The 23,169-nt window shown below is 46.1% G+C and overlaps 1 protein-coding gene across 1 annotated transcript; it reads left to right on the forward strand.

The window, feature by feature from the left end:
• Nucleotides 1-1,546: 1,546 nt before the first annotated feature.
• Nucleotides 1,547-22,640, forward strand: KLC2 (kinesin light chain 2). The gene is made up of 16 exons (XM_081967952.1): nt 1,547-1,681; nt 7,046-7,312; nt 8,547-8,777; nt 9,796-9,868; nt 10,495-10,717; nt 11,358-11,445; nt 12,290-12,391; nt 13,372-13,545; nt 14,414-14,513; nt 16,455-16,504; nt 17,188-17,258; nt 17,363-17,471; nt 18,324-18,473; nt 18,564-18,688; nt 19,654-19,714; nt 20,653-22,640. Exons 2-16 carry the CDS (start codon nt 7,055-7,057, stop codon nt 20,731-20,733), a joined length of 1,896 nt encoding a protein of 631 aa, XP_081824078.1. The 5' UTR covers nt 1,547-1,681; nt 7,046-7,054; the 3' UTR covers nt 20,734-22,640.
• Nucleotides 22,641-23,169: the final 529 nt, after the last annotated feature.

The raw sequence follows: 23,169 nt of genomic DNA on the forward strand, positions 1-23,169 counted from the left end.
TGATGGAGGCAAATTGTTAACTATTCAGAAAGGAGGAAGAAAGAATGTAAGAAAAACTTTCAGCCATGATTTGAGCTTTACAATGGACAGTAGAGAAACTAGAAGCCCCCCAAAATGGCAGAGGAGGAAAGAGCCCAGCTCCCAAGCTGAACCGTTGATACAGGGACTCCTTGACTTACGACCATAATTCAGCCCAAAGATTTTTGTTGCTAAGCAAGGCGATTGTTAAGTGGGTTTTTGCCTCATTTTACGACACGTCTTATCGCCTCCTCTTGCCACACTTTATTAAGTGAATCCCTGCGGTTGTTAAATGAGTCGCACAGTTGTTCAGTGGATCCAACTTCCCCGTTGACTTTGCTGGTCGGAAGGTCGCGACCGTCATAAATACGAGTCCGTTGCCAAGAGTCTGAATCTTAAGTGGTTGTGGGAATGCTGTAAGGGTCACTCGTGTCAAAAGCAGCCATAAGTCCCTTTCCTGTTGAAACTTTGGTCACTAAATGAACTTTCATAAGTCGAGGACTTTACCGCTCAGTTCAATGAATTTGTCCGGAGGTTGCAACAGGAAACCCAAGGATTGGCTTCATCCTTCAAAGAAAGCTTGAAGCAAACCTCCTTACAGGAATTAAGGACCCAATTTGAGTAAGAGCTGGGTTTCCCCCCCCCTAAGGCCAGATGCACCAAAGCACTATAGGATAGGATAGGATTTTGGAATATAGAATAGGGATAGGGATAGGATAGGAATATTGGAATGGAATTGAATTTTGGAATAGAATAAAATAGAATAAGAATAGAATACAATACAATAGAAAATATGGAATAGAATGGAATGGAATAGAAGAATAGAATAGAATAAACTCTAGAATGGAATGGAATAGAGTAGACTATAGAATGGAATAGAATTTTGGACAGAATAGAATAAGAATAGAATAGAATACAATAGAAAATATGGAACAGAATAGAATGGAATAGAAGAATAGAATAGGAATATTGGAATAGAATAAGAGTAGAATAAGAATAGAATAGAACAGAATGTAATAAACTATAGAAGGGAATAGAATAGAATTTTGGAACAGAATAGAATACAATACAATAGAAAATATGGAATAGAATACGAATAGAATAGAATAAGACAGTTATATTATATATTATATTATACCATACTATATTATTATTATATCGTACAATATAGAAGAGTATAATATAGAATAATATAATATAGTTATATTTATTATATTATGGTATAGTATATTATATTATACATTATTTATACCATACTATATTATTATTATATAGTATAGTATTAGTATAGCATAGCATAGCATAGTATAATATAATACAGTTATATTTATTATATTATGGTATATATAGTATATTACATTTTCTATCATTGCAATCTCCCAATCCAAGCGCAGAAGATCAGCAGACTGCCGCCTTCCCCTTTAAGAGAAGCGGCGCGGGCGGGGCCGCCGAGGAGGAGGAGGAGGAGGCGGCGGCGGCGGCACGGGATTATCTCTCCTCCGACGCGCTTCATTTTTTTTCTCCTCCGCCTTCCTCCGCCTCCCCTTTAAGGTGGTTGTTTGGGGGCGGGGCCGCGCGCTCGCCGGTGCCGCAAAGCCTGCCGGGAAGGATGTGAGTCCGCCGGCTGGCAGCCGCACCGGTCGTGCCAGGGCTGCGCGCGCAGGTAGGAAGGAGGGCGAGGCCGGTGGGGGGGCTCCCCTCTTTGCCCCCCCCTTCTTTATCTCTTCCCCACCCCTAATGAAAAGGACCGTCCATCAGGCTGAAGGGCCCCCCAAAATACACTTTAAAAGAGGGGGGGTCTTCTTTTTGGGGTGCAAAGGAGGGGAGTGAAGATCCCCAAAGGGGGGGGCAAAGACCCCCCTCCTCGTCCCCTTTTTTCAAGGGAAGTGGGGCTCAGGAAAGGGGAGAGCAGCCCCTTCCCCAAGTGGGGCTGCTGAATTGCGGGGAGGGGGGGCTGTTTGCTTGGAAAGGGGGTCTTCTTCCCCCCCTTCAGGGAAGTCTAAATAAGGGGGGTGGGCAGTTTTTGCTAGATCCCCCCTCCTTAGCCCCTCTCCTGTAAGGGGGGGAGAGAGGATGGAGAGGGGTCTCCACCTTCCAGGGTCACCCAGCCCATTCATTGAATTGGGGGGGGGGTCCAAGAGAAGAGGGGAGAGGGAGGGAGACCCCCACCCCCAAAAGCTCAGAAGGGTCCAGTTAGTGAAATGAGAATGACAAAAAGATAAATCTGGCGATTAAGATGGGGGGGGGGGTTGGGTCTTCCCAGAAAGGAATGGGGGGTGGTGGTCCTGGGGGGATTTTGGGGTGAGTCATAAATCCCTCAAAGTGACTTTGGAGGTCACCCAGTTCCCCTTCAGGCGAAAGGCTGGGAAACGGCCTCTTTTGTAGGGCGGTGGTGGTGGCAGGAGTTGGAAAAGGAGGCAGCCGTAGTCCCTCAGGAGGGGGACTCCCACCCACCCCCACCCCAAAAAGGAGAGGTTTCCCAGAAGGAGCCCCCAAATGTAAAGGGCCTTTAAGCATTGCTATAACTGAAAAAATCCTTCCTTCCTCCCTTCTACTTATCTACCGTATCATCTATCTCTTTATCTGTACCTCTCCCTCTCTCCCTCTATCTATTTATCTATGCATCTATCTATCATCTATCTATCTATTTCTATCTATATCTATCTCATATCTATCTCATCTATATCTATCTATTGTATCTATCTATCTCATATCTCTTTCTCTATCTCATCTCTATATATCTCTATATCTATCTATCTCATCTCTATATCTATCTATCTCATCTCTATATCTATCTCATTTCTATATCTATCTATCTTATCTCTATATCTATCTATCTCTTCTCTGTATCTCATTTCTATATCTATCATCTATCTATCTCATCTCTATATCTATCTCATCTCTATCTATCTAGCTCTTCTCTATATCTCTCATTTCTATCTATATCTATCTATATCTATCTATCTTATCTCTCTCTCTAGCTATCTTTCTCTCTCCTCTCTCTCTCCTCTCTATATATCTCTATCTCATCTCTATCTATCTCATCTCTACCTACCTACCTACCTACCTACCTACCTATCTATCATCTATCATCTATCTATCTATCTATCTATCTATCTATCTATCTATCTATCTATCTATCTATCTATCTATCTATCTATCTATCTATCTATCTATCTATCTATTATTCTCATCTATCTGTCTGTCTGTCTGTCTATCTATCTATCTATCTATCTATCTATCTATCTATCTATCTATCTATCTATCTATCTACCTACCTACCTACCTACCTACCTACCTACCTACCTACCTACCTATCATCTATCTATCTATCTATCTATCTATCTATCTATCTATCTATCTATCTATCTATCTATCTATCTATCTATCTATCTATCTATCTATCTATCTATCTATTATTCTCATCTATCTATCTATCTATCTATCTATCTATCTATCTATCTATCTATCTATCTATCTATCTATCTATCTACTCTCGTTCTCTGTTCTTTATCAATTATAGCAATCTTTTGCGGATTCCCCCCCCCCCAAATTCCCCTGCCTGCAGCTAAGAAGCCAGGGTTTTCTCCACAAACTTAGTTTCCCGACTCTGCCCAGCATGCTTTCTATCAGAGCTGCCTTTGCACCCCATGTAGGCCTCGCTTTGGAGGGAGGGGGTGAATTGGTGGAGGGAGACACAGGCGTGAGAAAAAGCAAAGGGGGGGGAGGCATAAGGGAAAGATTGTCTCCCCCCCCCCCCCCAAATAAAATAGATCTTACTTACAACTCCCTGTACAACACAGCTTCAATCTTCCCCTCCAGATCTGATAAATTGAGGAATGGGATATAAAAGTCCATGAAGTGTCCTTTCTTCCCACGCCAGATGCAAATTAGGGACTTCAGCGGGCCCATCATCCCCAGCCCTGTGGCAAAGCCTTATGGGGGCTGGGATCCCCAACACCAACCAACCAAGAGGGGAGCTTGCTTTAACTTTTGCTGAAGGCAGAGGGAAAGTCAGCAGCCTATTTAAAAATAAAATAAAAAATCAGGAAAGGAGGAAGACGCTTTTAAAAAAAGAAAAAAAGATTGTTTTTTCCCCCCCTGGAAAATCTTACCAATTCTAAGCGAGGCAAAGCTGAGTCCCAAACCCAGTTGATTTTTTTATTTTTATTTTCCCCGGAGCTTTTAGGATGATTAATATCTCCCTTTGCCTCTTAGATTAGATTATTTTCCCTCTCCGGTGGGTGTTGTTTTCAATCCTCCTGCCACCCTGGAAAAGGCATGGGTTAAATGAGGTGTACCTGCCTCTTAAACTGGTTGGATTAATGACGGTGGGATGGACACAAGAGCCACGCCTGGCTTAAAACGGGCATCGCCCCGAGGGTGGCATGATGGCATGATGGCATGGCCTAATTTTGGGGGGAGAAATTGGTGGCTCGTCTTCGGGACGGTTTGCTCCTTCAATCCGCCTTTTGCACGCTTTGTCAGAAAGAAAGAGAAAACTCGATTTTCCGGATGTTGGTGACAGGGTTGAGCAAAACCTCTTTGGCGGAAAAACTCCAGGCAAATGAAATCCACGTAAAGTTCCCACTTGTTCATTTAACTATTTATCAAGGGCTTGAAGGTTAAAAGACAAAATCGGTGAATGATTATTATTATTAGATACTTTATTCATTAAACATGAAACTCAGTCAACTGAACATTCATAAATGCATCACAAATTTTATATTTTATATATATATATATATATATATATATATATATATATATATATATATATATATATATATATATATATATATATATATATATATAATTATACAATTGTATCACAGCGGCCAGTTGTTTCACCGGATTTGGCATTGATTACTAGTCGGGCTCCACCCAGGGGCCTAGGACGTCGTAACGTATTTTCGTAATATACGTGCAGATCCAAGGAGTGCAGCTTTTTGCATTTGACTGATGGTGATTTTGTCAAGTTTTAACTGTTTTAAATGTAATTCCAGTGCCTTTGGAATAGCACCCAGTGTGCCGATTACCACTGGAATTACCACTGCTGGTTTGCGCCATAATCATTGGATTTCAATTTTTAAGATTGGTATTTCGCGATTTTTTCATGTTCCTTCTCGTCGACCCTGCTATCCCCTGGTATTGCGATGTCTATGATTGTAACCTTATTTTTCTCAACCAGTGTGATGTCTGGTATGTTATGCGCCAGTATTTTATCCGTTTGTATGCGAAAATCCCACAGGATCTTGACCATCTGATTTTCGGTGACTTTTTCAGGCTTATGTTCCCACCAGTTTGTTGTTGTTTTAATATTATAATTTTGGCACAAATTCCAGTGGATCATTTGTGCTTCTGAATTGTGCCGCAAATATTATTATTATTATTATTATTATTATTATTATTATTATTATTATTATTATTATTATTATTATTATTATTATTATTAAAACAACTTGGAAGTTGTGCTCCCAGCATACCTGCTGAGCTTGGGGGGGGAGGGGGCGAGAGGAGGAAAGGAAGGGTCTCCTTTTCCACTTCTTAAATTTTAAAACTTTGCAAAACTAAACATTGGCAAAAGGGACCCCTTAAAATAAAGACACTTGCTACCACTTGGAATGAAGCCGTTTGCAAAATTCAGCATCCGTTCTTTGGACAAACTAGAATTTTTGGGGAACGCCAGAAAGGAAGTGAGATGCTCCGGTGGCAGCAGATTTGAAGAAGTTGGGGGAGGGGGGAATTGGAGGAGGAGAAAGATGCGACTTCGGTCAAATTGGCCAAGGACTCACTCAACGCCGCATTGCGTCGGTAATGTCCGGGACGTTAGCCCCCTCCTGGGGAGACCAAGAATTGCATGAAAAAGCTGGACAGGAGAGAGAGAGAGAAAATGTTTTAAAGGGAGGGGGGTAATGTCAGATACCACAAAGCTGGGGGGTGGGTGGGTGTTTCCAGATGGAGGGAATTATTCCCCTTCTATTTTAGACCGTGATTTAAAAAGTTGGCTGGATTATAGATCTGAGTTTGGAATGAAGGAACTGACCCGACTCCTTGCTTCGGTTGTGGGGGGGAAGAAATTGAGTTTGCTGGCCAAGCTTGTTTCGCTATCTTTGTTAATTGGGAAGGGGGGGGGGGGGAAAGACGAGAAATCAACATTATTGCTGCTTTTTTAAAAAAAATATTTGCCCCCCAATAATGAACATACATCGTTTGTGGACATTTCATTGACTGGATCACATCTTTTGTTTTTTTTAAGACGACATTAACAATAATAAATACAAATCGTAGGTGAAATTCTTGTCTTCTAGCTTCAGCAATATTGGTCTCATTTCCTATTCCTTGAAAGGGGAGGGAGGGAAGGAGGAATAGAGAGGGAAGGGAAAGAGAAAGATGGAGGAAGAAAGGAAGAAACGGAGAAAGAAGGAAGTAATTAGGGAAAGAAGGCATAGAGAGGGAAGGAAGGGAGAAGGAGGGAGGGAGGAAGAAACTAAAGAAGGAAGGAATAGAGAGGGAAGGAAGGGAGAAAGGAAGGAAGAGAGGGAAGGAAGGGAGAAAGGAGAAAAGGAGGGAGGGGGAAGAGGGAATGAAGGAAGAAAGGAGAAAAGGAGGGAGGAAGAAACTAAGGAAGGAAGGAATAGAGAGGGAAGGAAAAGAGAAAGAGGGAGGGAGATAGCAAGAAATAGAGAGGGAAGAAAGGGAGAAAGGAAGGAAGAGAGGGAAGGAAGGGAGAAAGGAGAAAAGGAGGGAGGAAGAAACTAAGGAAGGAAGGAATAGAGAAGGAAGGGAGAAAGGAAGGAGGGAGGAAAGAAGGAACTAAGGAAGGAATAAAGAGGGAAGGTGGGAGGAAGGAAAGAATAGAGAGGGAATAGAAAAAGGGGAGGAAGGAATAGAGGGGAGGAAGGAAGGGAGGAAAGAAAAAAGGGTGGGAAGGAGGAAAGAGTACCTCCCTCCCTCTCACGCTTTCTCCCTCTTAACACCTGCCCCCAAACCCGTTGCCCCTTCCTCTCCCCCTGCCCCCCTACAGGTTGGTGCGATGGCCACCATGCTGTACCCCCGGGAGGAGAAGCTGGAGAAAATGAGCCAGGATGAGATCGTGCTGGGCACCAAGGCTGTGGTACAAGGCCTGGAGACCCTGCGCAGCGAGCACCACTCCCTCCTGGCCGCCCTGCTGGATACCGTCGGCCGCCTGGAACAGCCGCCCCCACAACACGAAAACAGCGCCGCCCAGGAGAAGGCCCTGCTCCTTCGGAAGTCCCTGGAGGCCATCGAGCTGGGCCTCGGAGAAGCCCAGGTACCTCCCGCCAGAGACCCCCCCCCCCCGAAATTGAGACCCCCGTCTCACCTGCATTGGCTCAGCTGACTCGTCTCCCCTCGTTCTGCGTTGCGGGTCTTTGTTGTGTCTTTTTAACACAACGGCCTCTCGGCTTAACTTTGCGGAGACACCGCAAATGTCCGAGCTCACGGTTATCTCAGTAGTCCTTGACTTACGGCACATGGCTCGATCATGAGACCCTGGGACACAGCAGCCATTGTACATACAGGTTGCCCTCGGTTTATGACCACAAAGTAGCCCCACATTTATGTCACAAAGACTTACAATAACTTTATTGTCACTTTGAATGTATCTGTCTATCTAATTATCTATCTAGTCTTTCTCTATTTCTCTAGCTATCTACTTTAACTCTCTCTCTCTCTCTCTCTCTCCATCCATCCATCCATCCATCTATCTATCTAATTATCTATCTAGTCTATCTCTATCTCTCTAGCTATCTACTTTCTCTCTCTCTCCATCCATCCATCCATCCATCCGTCTATCTATCTATCTATCTATCTATCTATCTATCTATCTAATTATCTAGTCTTTATCTCTCTCTCTCTCTAATTATCTAGTCTTTCTCTATTTCTCTCTCTCTAATTATCTAGTCTTTATTTATTTATCTCTCTCTCTCTTTCTCTCTGTCTCTCTGTCTCTCTTTCTCTAATTATCTATATGTCTATCTAATTATTTAGTCTTTCTCTATTTATATATCTATCTCTATCTACTTTATCTATCTATCTTGTCTATCTCTCTATTTCTCTACCTAATTATCTAGTCTATTTTTCTCTCTACTATCTCTATCTATCTATCTATCTATCTATCTATCTATCTATCTATCTATCTATCTATCTCTATCTATCTTTATTATCCATCTTATATCTATCTATATATCTATCATCTATCTACCTATCCATTCATTTCTTTCCTGCCTTCCTATCTTTCTGAATTTCTACTTGTTCCTTCCTTCCTTTCCTTCCTTTCTTCTGTATGTACACACTTAGAGTAACTTTATTGTCCCTTTTCAATGTACCCTAATTGGCATACATGAAAATGAAATCCCGTAGCCTAACAGCTCTCAAAGCGTTTCCCTCTCTCCACTAGGCCCTACATCACCATCACCAACATATCAATAAACCTTGCAAGCAGAATCCCGGCAGGAGTCTTCTTTAACGAGATTGATGATTTTGGATGTTGTTCCTTTCGCCAGGTGATCATCGCCCTCTCCAGCCACCTGAGTGCCGTGGAATCGGAGAAGCAGAAGCTGCGGGCTCAGGTCCGGCGCCTGGTGCAGGAGAACCAGTGGCTGCGGGACGAGCTGGCCGCCACCCAGCACAAGCTGCAGCGGAGCGAGCAGTCGGTGGCGCAGCTGGAGGAGGAGAAGAAACACCTGGAATTCATGAACCAGATTAAAAAATTTGACGAGGACGTCTCCCCTTCGGTAGGTGGTCCCTCTCCCACCTTTCTCTACCTACCTGTTTTAGAGCAGGTTTGGCTCCTCCGGGCTCTGTCAGGTGAGCCTCGAACCCAGGTCTGGAGGCAAAAACCTTTGCGTTGAGAGGCTACCGTATCAGTCTTAATCCTTCTAATGAAAAGGGGGGTTAGGGGTGACACGATAGCAGGGTTCCAATATTTGAGGGGTTGCCAAGAAGAAGAAGGAGAAGGAGAAGAAGAAGAAGAAGAAGAAGAAGAAGAAGAAGAGGGGGGGGGTTGGTTTCTACCTGTTCTCCAAAGCACCTGAAGGCAGGACGAGAAGCAACGGATGGAAACCGATCAAAGAGAGAGGCAACCTGGAACTAAGGAGAAAGACAGTGAGGGGAATTAACCAGTGGAACGGCTTGCCACTAGAAATTGCCGGTGCTTCAAAACTGGAGGTTTTCAAGAAGAGAATAGCCATTTGTCTGAAATGGGATAGGGTCTCCTGCTTGAGCAGGAGGTTGGACTAGGAGACCCCCCCCCCCCCAAGGCCCCTTCCAACTGTGTTATTCTCTTATTCTGCTATTCTTTTTTCTTCCTCCCTCCCTCCCTTCATCACTGGAGGTTTTAAAGAAGATATTGGACAGCCATTCCTGCTCAACCAGGGGGTCGGTCTAGAAGACCTCTAAAGTCCCTTCCAATTCTGTTATTCTGCTATCCTTCCTTCCTTCCTTCCTCCTTCCCTCATCACCGGAGGTTTTTAAGATGATATTGGACAGCCATTCCTGCTTGAGTAGGGGGTTGGACTACAAGACCTCTAAAGTCCCCTCCAACGCTGTTATTCTACTATCCTTCCTTCCTCCTTCCTTTATCACTGGAGATTTTAAAAACGATATTGGACTGCTTGAGTAGGACTAGAAGACCTCTAAAGTCCCTTCCAACTCTGTTATCCTGAGATGGGAATAAGGAGATCCGTCTTTCTCCCGTGAAAGTGAATGCCAGTTTTTTTTTATTTGCTTCCTTTTTTTTTTTTTTTGGCGCAGGATGAGAAAAACGGCGAGGCGGCAAAAGACACGTTGGACGATCTATTTCCTAACGACGATGACCAGGGCCAAGGTAAGCTTTGGAAGGCTCTGAATTCATTGTTGAGCAGAGCAGCTGAGTGAGGCATGACAACCCCCCCCCCCAGCCACCAAGCCACGTCCACAGAACCGGGGTGGGTGGGATTTAGATTTCACCACTGAGCTGGAGGCTAAAACATATAAAGCCGGAATTGGATATGTCAGGTTTGATGAAAAGAAGGACTAGGGGAGACATGATAGCAGCCTTCCAATATCTCAGGGGTTGCCACAAAGAAGAGGGAGTCAAGCTATTCTCCAAGGCACCTGAGGGTAGAACAAGAAGCAATGGGTGGAAACTAATCAAGGAGAGAAGCAACTTAGAACTGAGGAGAAACTTCCTGACAGTTAGAACAATTAATCAGTGGAACAGCTTGCCTCCAGAAGTTGTGAATGCCCCAACACTGGAAGTCTTTAAGAAGAGTTTGGACAACCATTTACACCAGAATGGTATAAGGTTTCCTGCTTGAGCAAGGGGTTGGTCTAGAGGACCTCCAAGGTCCCTTCCGACTCTGTCATTCTATTAATGTTGTGCTTTTCTAAGCCAAGGGCCGCCTGTATTTCTACGGGGGGGGAGGGGGAAACACTTACGGGCTCTTTCCAGCTGATGGATGGTCTCTGCAGGACAAACCCACCACAGTGGAGAGTCGGCAGCCCAGCAGGGCGGCTACGAGATCCCGGCCCGTCTACGGACCCTCCACAACCTGGTGATCCAGTACGCTTCCCAGGGGCGCTACGAGGTGGCTGTCCCACTCTGCAAGCAGGCCCTGGAGGATCTTGAGAAAACCTCGGGCCACGATCACCCCGATGTGGCGACGATGCTGAATATTCTCGCGCTGGTGTACAGGTGTGGAATTCCCCGGGGGCTGTTCTGATGTGTGTGTGAGAGAGAGAAACAGAGACAGAGGAGAGGACAGACAGAGAGAGAGAAAAAGGAGAGAGAGAGAGAGACAGGGAGAGATTGAGAGAAAGATTTATATATATATACAAACACAAAGAGAGAGAGAGATAAGGAAAGAAAGAAAGAAAGAAAGAAAGAAAGAGTAGAGAGATTGAGAGAAAGAGAGATTTATATATATATAAACACACAGACGAAGAGAGAAAGATGAGAGAGAGACAGAGAGAGAGAAAAAAAGGAGAGAGATTGAGAGAAAGTGAGATTTATATACACACACACGGAGAGAGAGAGAGAGAGACAGAGGGAAAGATGAGAGAGAGACAGAAAAAGACGAGAGAGAGACAGACAGAGAGAGGAGAGAGATTGAGAGAGAGATTTATATATATACAAAAACACAGACGGAGAGAGAGAAAAACGAGAGAGAGAGAGAGAGAGACAAAGAAAGAAAGAGAGAGAGAAAAAGGAGAGAGATTGAGAGAAAGATTTATACACACAGAGTGGAGGGGAGAGAGAAAGAGACTCCAACCCCTTCTTCCCTTCTTCAGCCGGTGAATCCTAGGAGACTAATCTGTGTTTTCCTCCCCACCAGAGACCAAAATAAATACAAGGAAGCCGCCCACCTTCTCAACGATGCTTTGGCTATCCGGGAAAAGACCCTGGGAAAAGACCACCCAGCCGTAAGTGCAGGCTGAGACCCTCCCTCTCCCCTCTGTTGAAGGAGCTAAAGACCCTGTGATCTTCCACTTCTTTGTTTTATCCATTCCATTCCTTCCCTCACCCTTCCCTTCTCTTCCCCATCTTCTTTCTCTCTCTCTCTTTCTTTTTCTTCCTTTCTTTTATTTCTCTCTCCTTCATTATCTTCTCCCTTCATTCCATCCTTCCTTTTCTCTCCATTTCATTATTCCCTCCTTCCTTCCTTATAAATTCCATTCCTTCCCTCACCCTTCCCTTCTCTTTCCCATCTGCTTTCTTTCTTTCTCTCTAACTCTTTCTTTCCCTTTTTCTTTCTTTCTTTTCCTTCCTTCCTTTTGTCCTTCCTTCCATTTCTCTCCATTATCCTCTCCTTCCTTCTTTTCTTCCTTCCTTCCTTTCTGTTCTCTCCCCTTCATTATCCTCTCCTTCCTTTCTTTTCTCTCCATTATCCTCTCCTTCCTTCCTTCCTTCCTTCCTTCCTTCCTTCCTTCCTTCCTTCCTTCCTTCCTTCCTTCCATTTCTCTCCCCTTCATTATCCTCTCCTTCCTTCCTTCCATTTCTCTCCCCTTCTCTCCTTCCTTCCTTCCTTCCTTCCTTCCTTCCTTCCTTCCTTCCTTCCTTCCTTCCTTTTCTCTCAACTTCATTATTCCGATTCGCTAGATTCCCTACGTCCTTTTTCTTTAGACACTGGTTCGTGGCAGTTAATCTACAGCCCTTCGGGGTTGTTGTTGTTGTTGTTGTTGTTGTTGTTGTTGTTGTTGTTGTTGTTATTATTATTATTATTATTATTATTATTATTATTATTTCCTTTTTCTTTTTCACAATCAGGTGGCTGCCACACTCAACAACCTGGCCGTGTTGTACGGGAAACGAGGAAAATATAAAGAAGCCGAACCTTTGTGCAAGAGGGCGCTGGAGATTCGCGAGAAGGTATTCATCTGTTTCTTAAATTTGCACGCCGCTCGTTGGACGGTCAAAGGTCCTCAGGTTTTCTTAAGCCACAGAGATGCTTGGCAAGAATAAAAAAATCGGGGGTCCAAGGGACAGTCTTAGGGTGTCTGTAAAATGTCTGAGTGCTCTACAAGATACCATAGGAGAAGCATGGAAGATTCACCAAAAAGTGAATAGGAGTTCCCTTGTTGGACAAGAGATGATGGATAGATATAGAATATTTTTGAACATGTTTATTATTTCATTTGATTTCATTTTACTTTATTTTATTTCATTTCATATTTCATTTCATTTTTTTTATTTTACTTTTTTATTTTATTTTACTTTTTAATTTAATTTAATTTAATTTTACTTATTAATTTTACTTTTTTATTTTATTTTATTTTACTTTTTTATTTTATTTAATTTCTTTATTTTATTTATTATTTTATTTTATTATTTTATTGAGGAGACTGTGAGTTCAATCCTAGGTAGAAGCAGATATTTCTCTCTTTGGCCACAATGAGAAGATTATCGGCCGAACGGAACTCCATACTGGTGACAGGAAGGGCATCCGGCCATTGAAACACTCTGCTAGCTCCATTCAGTTTCCCGGACTCCCCCCCGCAAGGGATGATGTTAAAAGAAGAGGGTGATGGGGGTGGTTATTTTATTAAGAGAAAAAAGAAGTAGAAATTGGGGAAATAGTATATACTATGTATACTGAAATATAATATAATGTATATACACAAATGTTAGAAGTGTAAAGATTGCAGCTACGTATATTTAAATGGTACTAGCATTATTACAAGGGACACAGTGGCTCAGTGCCTAAGATGCTGAGCTTGTCAATCAGAAAGGTCGGCAGTTTGGCGGTTCAAATCCCTAGCGCCGCATAACAGAGTGAACTCTCTCCCTCTCTCCCTCTCTCTCTCTCTCTCTCTCTCTCTCTCTCTCTCTCTCTCTCTCTCTCCTTCCAGGTGCTCGGAAAGTATCACCCCGACGTAGCCAAACAGCTCAACAACCTGGCCCTCCTTTGCCAAAACCAGGGAAAGTACGAGGAAGTCCAGTATTATTACCAGCGGGCTCTGGAGATCTATGAATCGCGCCTGGGCCCTGACAATCCAAACGTAGCCAAGACGAAGAACAACCTGGTGAGTCGGGGTTTTTGAGAGACTCGGAGCAACCCAAGGGAGGAGAAGAAGGATGAAAAAATAAGAGCAGGAAGGCATCTTTCCCCAGCGACCCACAGCCAGATAAGCGGGGATTAACCCCAGACAAACAGTCAAGCGAAAAGCGATCACTTGAATCCAGGAATTTGGCAGGGGGGAAAATGACACCCACCATCATGGGCAAGGCCAAGCTGTTGCGTATAAACAGGCAGCAAAAACCCACACTCCCTGACACTGTTGAGGTTACCTAGTTGGGTAAGCAGACAAGCGAACATACCCCGTTCCTTTAAAGGAGAATATTTATAGCTCGGAGTTGAACTGTGGGAAAACTGCAAAAAAAGCCACCAAGCTCAGAGAGCACCAAGGACCCCACAGTCCTCCTCCCTCTCCTCCTCCTCTTCCACAAACCCTCCTCCTTTCTAGCACTGATGATGTTACCTAGTTGGGTCTTGAAACGCCTGCAAGAAAACCACCAAGCTCAGAGAGCACCAACTGACCTCTTTTGCCAACTCTTTCTCGTGGTGGCTGCTTAGCTCCCGCGACTGCTTCCAGTTGGGGCGCTAAGGAGCCCGGGCGGGCAGGTGAGGAGTGGCTGGGAGGGGCGAGTCGAGGCCGGCGAGGCGCCCCTCGATGTGAGTGACATCGGGTTGGCCACGCCCACCCAGTCACGTGCCCTCCTCGCCACTCCCACCCAGCCGGCCACTAGGCAGATCGTATTAGTGCTGCATGGGATTTAAAATTAGGAATTTGGTGGTCCCTGAGGTCCAAAAAATTAGTGACCCCTGGTTTAAAACAATAAAGTTGGCCTGGTCCCTCTTACTTTGGGCTTTTTTTTTAATCATCCCCCCAGGCTTCTTCTTACATCAAGCAGGGGAAATACAAGGAAGCCGAGACTCTCTACAAGGAGATCCTGACCCAGGCGCATGAGAGGGAATTCGGGTCGGTCAACGGTAAGCGTGGGAAGAAGTATTTTCATCCGTTTGGAAGGTGGGGAGGGGAAGGCAAACGTTCGCACAGATGGGCTTCTGGAAAAACAGCTAGGCTGGTGTGCAAGAGATTGCGTGTAAGTGTGGAAAGAGGGCGAAGAGGCTTATTCCGTGGCTAACTTTTGGTCTAGATCAGGGATCGGCAAACTTAAACACTCAAAGAGCCATTGGGACCGGTTTCCGGGAGCGTCGAAGGTCCTAACCGGAAGCTCACACACACCCCACCCCTCGTTCAATTCTGGAGCTGACCGGAAGTTCAGTTCTCCCACCATAGAGTCTCCTCCTAGCGCTGCGTACTTTTTCCTCTACCTGTCATAACCAGGAAAGCCCTATCAATTGCGGAGACAACTGGAAAACCCTCCCCTTGCAATAGAGTCACCGGGAGACAGTGAATTCTAGTTCCACCTTAGACACGAAATCCAGCTGTGTGATTTTGGGCCAATCGCCGGGAGACAGTGAATTCCAGTTCCACCTTAGACACGAAATCCGGCTGGGTGATTTTGGGCCGTTCGCCGGGAGACAATGAATTCTAGTTCCACCTTAGACACGAAATCCGGCTGGGTGATTTTGTGTCGATCGCCGGGAGCCAGTGAATTCCAGTTCCACCTTAGACACGAAATCCGGCTGGGTGATTTTGGGCCGATCGCCGGGAGACAGTGAATTCTAGTTCTACCTTAGACACGAAATCCGGCTGGGTGATTTTGGGCCGATCACCGGGAGCCAGTGAATTCTAGTTCCACCTTAGACACAAAATCTGGCTGGGTGATTTTGGGCCGATCGCCGGGAGACAGTGAATTCTAGTTCCACCTTAGACAAGACCTGGGTCGGAATGCCTGATGTGTGAACTGTGACATCCGTTGGGCTGGGCCGAAAATTCTTCTTTTTCCAGGCAAGGTGACTCACCCAGCGGTGTTCAAACGCTCCTCTTTCGCTTAGTCATTTCCTTGCCTTAAGTGTGCTGATCCCGGATGAGCAAACCTGGATCCTTTGATGAACTCAGCCCAAAGGAAATGTTGCACCGCCTGAATTTCAGCCGGATTGTCCGTTCGCGGCCCAGTTCAGCTTCCCATTCGGGTTCACCCCACGGAGCAAGCCACAGCCACTTCGGCTCAGCACCTTGTGCGAAGCTGGCCAGCGGGAGCCATGAACCAGGATTTACGGTTTAATGTTAGAGACCAGAGGTCACCAACCTTTCGGACCTCAGGGACCACTAAATTCATAATTTTAAATCCCTCGGACCACTAATACGATCTGCCTAAGGACCGGCTGGGTGGGCGTGGCCAATTCCATGTCACTCACGTCGAGGTGCGCCTCGCCGGCCTCTACTCACCCCTCCCCTCCCAGCCACTCCTCACCTGCCCACTACGGGCTCCTTAGGGCCCCAACAGGAAGCAGTTGTTGGAGCAAATCAGCCACCATATTGTGTTTTTAATATATATATATTTATATATAAACAATCCATTTTCCATTAACTAGTGTGTCGTCGGGGTACAAATATTTTGTGCCAACGTTCAAAGATACAATCTTGTTCATTATTTAATCTCATCTTGGCTTAATTTCCAACCCCTTAAGTATCTAATATTAAAGCATTCCCCATGGTAATTTATATAACTCTATTAGCTATGTTAACTATTAATACATTTTCTATACTTTAGGTAACTTCTTTGACTATTAATTCTTACGTTTATTCTCTAACCACCGGTAAAAAGATTCCCAATATACGATCCTAGCTGCCGCTAAAACCTGAATAATCAAATATACATTTTCTGGTAAGATCCCCAGCAATAATATTTCAGGTTTTAAGTCAATATGTTGTTGTATCATCTTTTTCAGCATCCATAAGGTTGAGCCTGTCGCAATGCGGGTGCCTCGAATTTTCTAAACCATTTCTTCCCTTCTATGCAGGGGACAATAAACCCATCTGGATGCATGCGGAGGAACGGGAAGAATGTAAGGTATTTTGGGGGTTTGGCAGAGAGTCCAAAGGGCGAATTGTTTTATCCCGGATTTGGGGACTGTGGCTGTGGCCCGTCAGTGGCCAGCCGATTCGGACAGTAAGGAGGTTGGGGAGGAAGATGGGCCAGTCCTGGAGTCTGTAGAAGGCTCTGAGGAGGGCTCTGTGTCGGAGGCAGAGAGGGGGCCAGGGCCGTATGCCAGTTATCAGCTGCCTTCAGAGTCAGACATCAGTGTGGCAGAAGAACAGCTGGAGCCTGTTCCCAGTGTGCGCATGCACAGAGTTGCCAGACACAAAGGGAACAGCGAAAGAACAGGAGTTGACTTGGGAGTAAGGCCACAGGGGGACGATGAATGGCCCCTCCCAGAGGCAATAAAAGAGGAGCTACAGGGGAGTAGAGTTTGCAGGAGACCATTAGTTCGCTTCATTGGTTTGGAGACTCCTGGCCAAGTTTTGCAGATATCTGCCTGTCAGCTCTCCAAGCCAGATAAGGTCTGTGACCGTAAATCCTCCTTTGAAAGACTTTGCTGGAGGTGAAGGAGCAGAATTCACGGGAAATGAATAAAAGGGGGTTTTGTCGGGCTTCAGGCTCTCGGAAAGCCTCGGTCAGAACAGCTGTCTCCAAACGATCACCATTCCTTCCTTTTCATTTCCTTATTTTTTACGTCTTGTTTTCCCCTCCAGGATAAGTACCGAGAAAACAGTGCCCCTTACAGAGAATACGGCAGCTGGTATAAAGCCTGCAAGGCCGACAGGTAAGTGGGAAAAAAACCGGACGATTCACTTAACAACGGAACTCGCTTCCTCTGACGCCTGCCTTTGCTTCTCTCTCTCTCTCACCCGCATCCCCACCCCGCAGCCTGACCGTCAACGCCACCCTAAAAAGTTTGGGGTCTCTGTATCGGCGCCAGGGGAAAGTGGAAGCAGCCGAGACGTTGGAAGAATGCGCCCAGAAATCGCGCAAACAGGTAACGAGTTTTGTTTCTTTCCATGGGATGAAAACGGGATTAAAAGAGGTGCTGGATCGGCTATACGGGTAGTCCTCGAACTTACAAGAGTTCGCTTAATGACCGTTGAAAGCTACAACTGAAAAAAAAGGGGCATTTTTCACACTTACGACTGTTGGAGAGTGACCCCCTGGTCACGTGGTTTATAGTCAGACGCTGAACAATGGACTCAGGTTTATGACAGTGGCAGTGTCCCGGGGTCACGTGATCCCTTTTTAGCGACCTTCTGACAGGCCAAGTCGACGGGGAAACCTGATTCACTTAGTGACCGCGTGTGACTGATTTCACAACTGCAGTGGGTTTGCCTGAACAAGGAAAGTCGTAAAATGGGGCGAAGCTCAGTTAGCACATTTCTCGCTGAGCAGCATGTATTTTGGGCTCAGGCGTGGTCATAAGTCAAGGACTGCCTCTACACAGATAGTCCTCAACTTACAACCGGAGTTAACGACAAAAAAGTAACTTCCAGATGTGAAATTCCAGCATCCTTCGGCCACATCGCATTTTTGGCGCTTACTACCTGGCCTGACCCTGACTTACGACGTTTTTAGTGGGATGGGGGAGTCTACTTTGGATTTCTAGCAAAACTGCCCCATAATAAACGGGGTTTGCTTAATAACTGCACAGAATCCATTTAATGACTTCCACACACCCACAGAAACAGTTTGCAAAATTGGGCCTGTGGATGCCTTGATTTGCGACCGCCGTCACTTGCAATGGAAATTTCCCTTACCGTCGCATGTAAACGCACACGTCCGCCCGTATGCGAGGGATACGGATTAAATGTTTCTACCCTCCTCTTCCTGTATTTCGCAGGGCATGGATGCTTTCAACCAGAGCAAAATCGTGGAGCTCCTAAAGGACGGGAACCGTGCCGAACATCGACCCAACCGCGACGGGACTCCCGGCACCCGGAAGTGCCAGAACGAGAACGAATCAGAAGAAGGAGTAGCTGAATGGTCTGGGGTGAGAGAGAGAGAAAGAGAAAGAGACAACTAACAACTTCCTTGTGACCTTAAAAGATGGGCGCAACTTGTGTGTCTTTTGCTCTGCCAGGTGGGCTCTGGAGCTCTGCGCCGCAGCGGCTCTTTCGGAAAGCTGCGAGACGCTTTGCGACGGAGCAGCGAGATGCTGGTTAAGAAGCTTCAAGGGAGCAGCCCCCAAGAACCGAGGAATCCCGGGTGAGTTTCTAATTTTGAGGGAACCGGAGCAATGGGAACGCCCCTTATCCTGCATTCCCTTCGATTTTTATTTTTACACTAGCCGATAAACCGGCATTGTCCGGGTATTTATTTATAGGGGGGAAACGTCCGGATCAAACGTAATTTCGAATGTTAGATTCCCTCCCCCCCCTTGCCAGAGGGAGCCCCCTTGTGGAGTACTGTGAAGCCGTTACCATGGCAATTCCACTGTGCTGTACAGTAGAAGCCATTTGAGGGCAGTACAGTAGAAGTCATTTGGAGGCACAAGAGGCTGTATCTTAACAGAACACACACCCCGAGGGGCCTTAGGAGTGTCTTACCCCCACAGTATTTGTTACCAGAGAGTAAGTCATCTGTGTATCAAGTTTGGTTGAAATTGCTCCAGGCGGTCCAGAGTTATGCTGGTACACATAGACATTTATATATATATATACATTTTTTGCTAACGGGAAACACCTGTTTAAGGGAGTTTTCGGTCCCATTTTTATGACCTTTCCGGCCGCCATGGTTAAGGGAATCCGTGCGGCGATTAAAACCTAGGGACACGGGCGTTAAGCGGATCTGGATTCACCCCAGCCACACCCCCTTGGCTTTCCTCGTCAGAAGGTTGCAAAAGGGGGATCGCGTGACACACATCCCGGGACACTGCGACCGTCGTAAATGTGAGCCGGTTGGGTTTTGATTGCAAAATCAATTTGATTGGTTTTGATCGACCGCGCCGTCATTGGGAAAAACCTGACGTCCCTTTTTTTCAGTGCTGAAAAAACTTCAGTCACTAAACAAGTGGTTGTTAAGTCGAGGATTTCTTGTACATGGTTCAGCCAGAAATAAAATGACCGAATTCGGATTGAAAAGAGGGATTCAGTTTCCGAATGCTGATCCCCGGAGGTGGGTCCCCTCGGGAGGGGAATCTCACCCGTTGTGGCTTTACTCTCTCGCTGCAGGATTAAAAGGGCCAGTTCGCTCAACTTCCTGAACAAAAGCGTAGAAGAGGAGCCAAGCCAGGTAACACACCTGTGGTGGGGAAGCTGCCCAGCCTGCTCTTTTGGATTGGGCTCCCGTGGTGAAGCTGGCATGGCGGGGTGGGAAGCCGCGAGACTCGTTGGCCAACAATGTCAAATGGCAGGTTGTGGCCTGTCCGTCTTAACAGCAGTGTCTTTTGATAACAATGTGATCTGGTCGAGTAGCTGGATTGTTTTCATAGAGGGAGGAGGGAAGGAAGGAGGGAGGAAAGGAAGGAGAAGAGTGAGGGAGGAGGGAAGGGATGGAAAGAAGAGGGAGGGAGGGAGGGGAAGGTAGGAAGGAAAAAGGCAAAGAGAGGAAGGGGGAGAAAGGAAGGAATGTGGGAGGAGAAAGGAAGGGGAAGGAAAGAAGGAGAAGAGGGAAGGGAGGAAAGGAAGGAAGGAAAAAGACGAAGGAAGGAAAGAAGGAAGAGGAAGGGGGTGGAAGGAAGGAGTGTGGGAGGAGGGAGGAGAGAGACAGGGGAAGGAAGGAAGAGGCAGGGAGGATGGAAGGGAAGGAAGGAAGGAAGGAAAAAGATGGAGGGAGGGAGGGGAAGGAAAGAGGGAAGAGGAAGGAAGGAATGTGGGAGGAGGGAGGAAGGAGAAGAAGGTGAAAGGGAAAAGAAGAAGAGGGAGGAGGGAAGGGAAGGAAGGAAGAGGGAGGAGGGAAGGGAAGGAAGGATGGAAAAATAGGGAGGGAGGGGAAGGAAAGAAGGAAGGGGGAGGAAGGAAGGAATGTGGGAGGTGTGGGAGGAAGGAAGGAAGAGGGAGGAAGGGAAAAGGAAGAAACGGCGGAGGAGAAGAGGAAGAAAGAAAGCAAGGGAAAAGGAAGGAAGAACGGGGAGAAGGAAAAGGAACACCCCCCACCCCCTCCAACATTGGGAGGTGCAAAGCCGGCACCTCTGCCCCCTTCAATCCTCTTCGCTCTTTTTCCCTCTCTAGGGCTCCAGCAACCTGTGCGACAGCCGAGGCTTAAGCGCCAGCAACGTCGACCTGCCCCGCCGAAGGTCCCTGGTGGCGTGACGTCCCCCCCGTGGCTCGGGCTGGGTCGGAGTGGGCGGGGAGGCCTGGAAATCCAGACCACGCCCGGGCTGCTCCTAGCTTCTGCCTGGGACCTCATCCTCCCGGGATTCCCCATCCTGCCGGCACAGAGCTCCCGCGATTGCAGCTCCGAGGCAGAGCGGTATCTCACTTTCCCCTTCGCGGGCTCCGCCGGCGCCCCACAAGCACGCCATCGCCCCCACATCAGATCACCCTCTCCCCTCCACCCACCCCCAGCATGTTGCCACCGCAGCGCTCATCCTCGGCCCTGGCTACCAGGTGCCACTCTTCGACCACTCACCTCTAAGTCCAGATTACGGCAGGATGTCTTGATACGTTGCCACGACCCACCGTGAATTGCATCTTGTTTGGGGGCGAAGGACCCCCGAAGCTGCATGATTTGTCAAAGCCTCTTCTCGGGAACGTGGTGGGAAAGGAGCAAAATAATAATAATAATATAATTTCCTGGGGGACTCGTTGGCGCTCCTTTCTTGCCAAAACGGGGTACAAAACTCGCAAGGTCAGTTTTGAATGCACCGTAAGTTGAAAGAATGATTACGCTTAGTAATTCGAGCTCTTGAATGGCTCTCTTCCCAGTGGATCCTTTCTGTGTAGGATCTGTTGTGCCCAGCCTCAGGGAGAGAGAGAGAGAGAGATCCCAACCCAGCCCCTCCTCTCTCTCTTGAAATCTCCTCTCTCTTCTCCTCGATCTGCACTGGATTTATTTTTATTTTTTATTTATTTTTAGGGGGACTGCCTGCATTACGATGCATCGCTCCTGCGGCCTCTTTAATTCCGGGGCTCGCTTACTGACGGAATAACCCCCCCGGTGTCCATGCAAATATTCCTATCTTGTTCTTCTCCGCGCCTCTCTTTTTCTCCCCTCCAAATTTGGGTGCAGGAGGCACCTTGCCTGAGCGAGATGGATTATTAATCATATTCCCACTGGCTCTCATCTTAAGGGGCACTGTAGATAACTCCCACCCCGCCATCTTCCTCCCCTGCTTGGGAGCGATACATAAGGGGAGACAACGGGGCCAGCCAGTGGCGGTATTTGCCGGTTAAAAATCTCCGCAACCGCTTCGTTCAAACCGATACGAACCGGCTGAATCCTTTAGCCCAACAATCATCGCCTCCTCCCAGCCGCGATGCTTTGCACCCCTTCTTAGCAAAATAAACAGCCCCTTTCTCCTCTCCTCCCCCCCCCCGTGTTGCTTGGGCGTCCAATTCAATAAAAACCATCATAATCACAATAATAAATAGCTAAGGATTTAAGCCAAAGGGGGAGAACACTGGGTTTGAGCAGAAAATCCGATCCAATGTCTTCTCTCCCTATTTTTGCCTCCTCTCTTTTCTCTTCCTTCTGCTGCTTCTAGAGACAGAGAACGCTTCCCAAAGGTGCATTTATATCAGATGCCATTTCTCCATTCCTGATGCGTCCCTTGGAGTGGGACGGGGGGGTTGATGGAGGGGAGAACCCCCCTCCCTTTTGGGGGGATTATTGCAAACGCAGGGAGCTTGTCCCCCGCTTCAAATTCTGCTTTCAAACTTTGCTTTGTGGCAAAAAAAAATGCTATTTTGCAAAAGACCCCACCCATTAAGCCCCTCGCTCTATTGCAAGCCCGTAAGGAGGACGGGCCTGTAATTTTTCAGTTTATTTTTTTATTTCCACCCCCCCCTCCCCGCCGTTTCACAGGATTTCAAAACGGGCAGGACCCCGGTAACTTATATCCCCTTAAATCTCCCGTGCGTGTTTGCGGGCACTCAGAGGGGGGGTCTTGCGTACGGAGAAGAGGTTAACGGTTACGTCGGAGGGGGTGAAACGAAAGGAAAGAGAATTGTGCTCTGTATTTAATTATGTTGCTCTAGAAATAAAAACAAGAGGAATATTCTGTGGTTTGGTCTTTTTAAAAAATAAATAAATTTTTTTAAAATTTTATTTTTATATAAACAGTCCATTTTCCATTAACCTGTGTGCCCTCCAGGTACAAATATTTTGTCCCAACATTAAAATATAGCATCTTATTGTTTCATCTTGGCTTAATCTCCAATACGTTAAGTATCTAATATTATAACAATCCCATTGCAATTTATTTAGCTCTATTAGTTATATTGACAATATATTTTCTATACTTTAGATAACTTCTTTTACGATTAATTCTTATGTCTATTCTCTGACCACCGGTAAAAAGATTTCCAAATTGTATAATAATCGGTTTGTCCTTTCCTTTTAATTGCCAGTGTCAATCTATTCATTTCTGCACATTCTGATATTTTCCTAATCACATTCTCCTCTGTCGGGATCGCCTCACTTTTCCAATTTTGGGCCAATATGATCCTAAGCTGCTGTTATAACATGAATAATCAAATATACCTTTTCTTTTATTATAATTTTCTGGTAAAATCCCCAGCAAAAAT

The sequence above is a fragment of the Natrix helvetica genome, assembly GCF_964273705.1.
Source record: "Natrix helvetica genome assembly, chromosome: 16".
In the NCBI taxonomy this organism is placed as follows: domain Eukaryota; kingdom Metazoa; phylum Chordata; class Lepidosauria; order Squamata; family Natricidae; genus Natrix; species Natrix helvetica.

What these genes read in the sequence shown, in the direction of transcription:
- KLC2 (XM_081967952.1), top strand. Translation starts at nt 7,055, where the DNA reads ATGGCCACCATGCTGTACCCCCGGGAGGAGAAGCTGGAGAAAATGAGC. An exon ending in TGGGCCTCGGAGAAGCCCAG is followed by an intron (nt 7,313 to 8,546) that starts GTACCTCCCGCC and finishes TCCTTTCGCCAG; the next exon opens with GTGATCATCGCCCTCTCCAG. An exon ending in CCAAGACGAAGAACAACCTG is followed by an intron (nt 13,546 to 14,413) that starts GTGAGTCGGGGT and finishes TCATCCCCCCAG; the next exon opens with GCTTCTTCTTACATCAAGCA.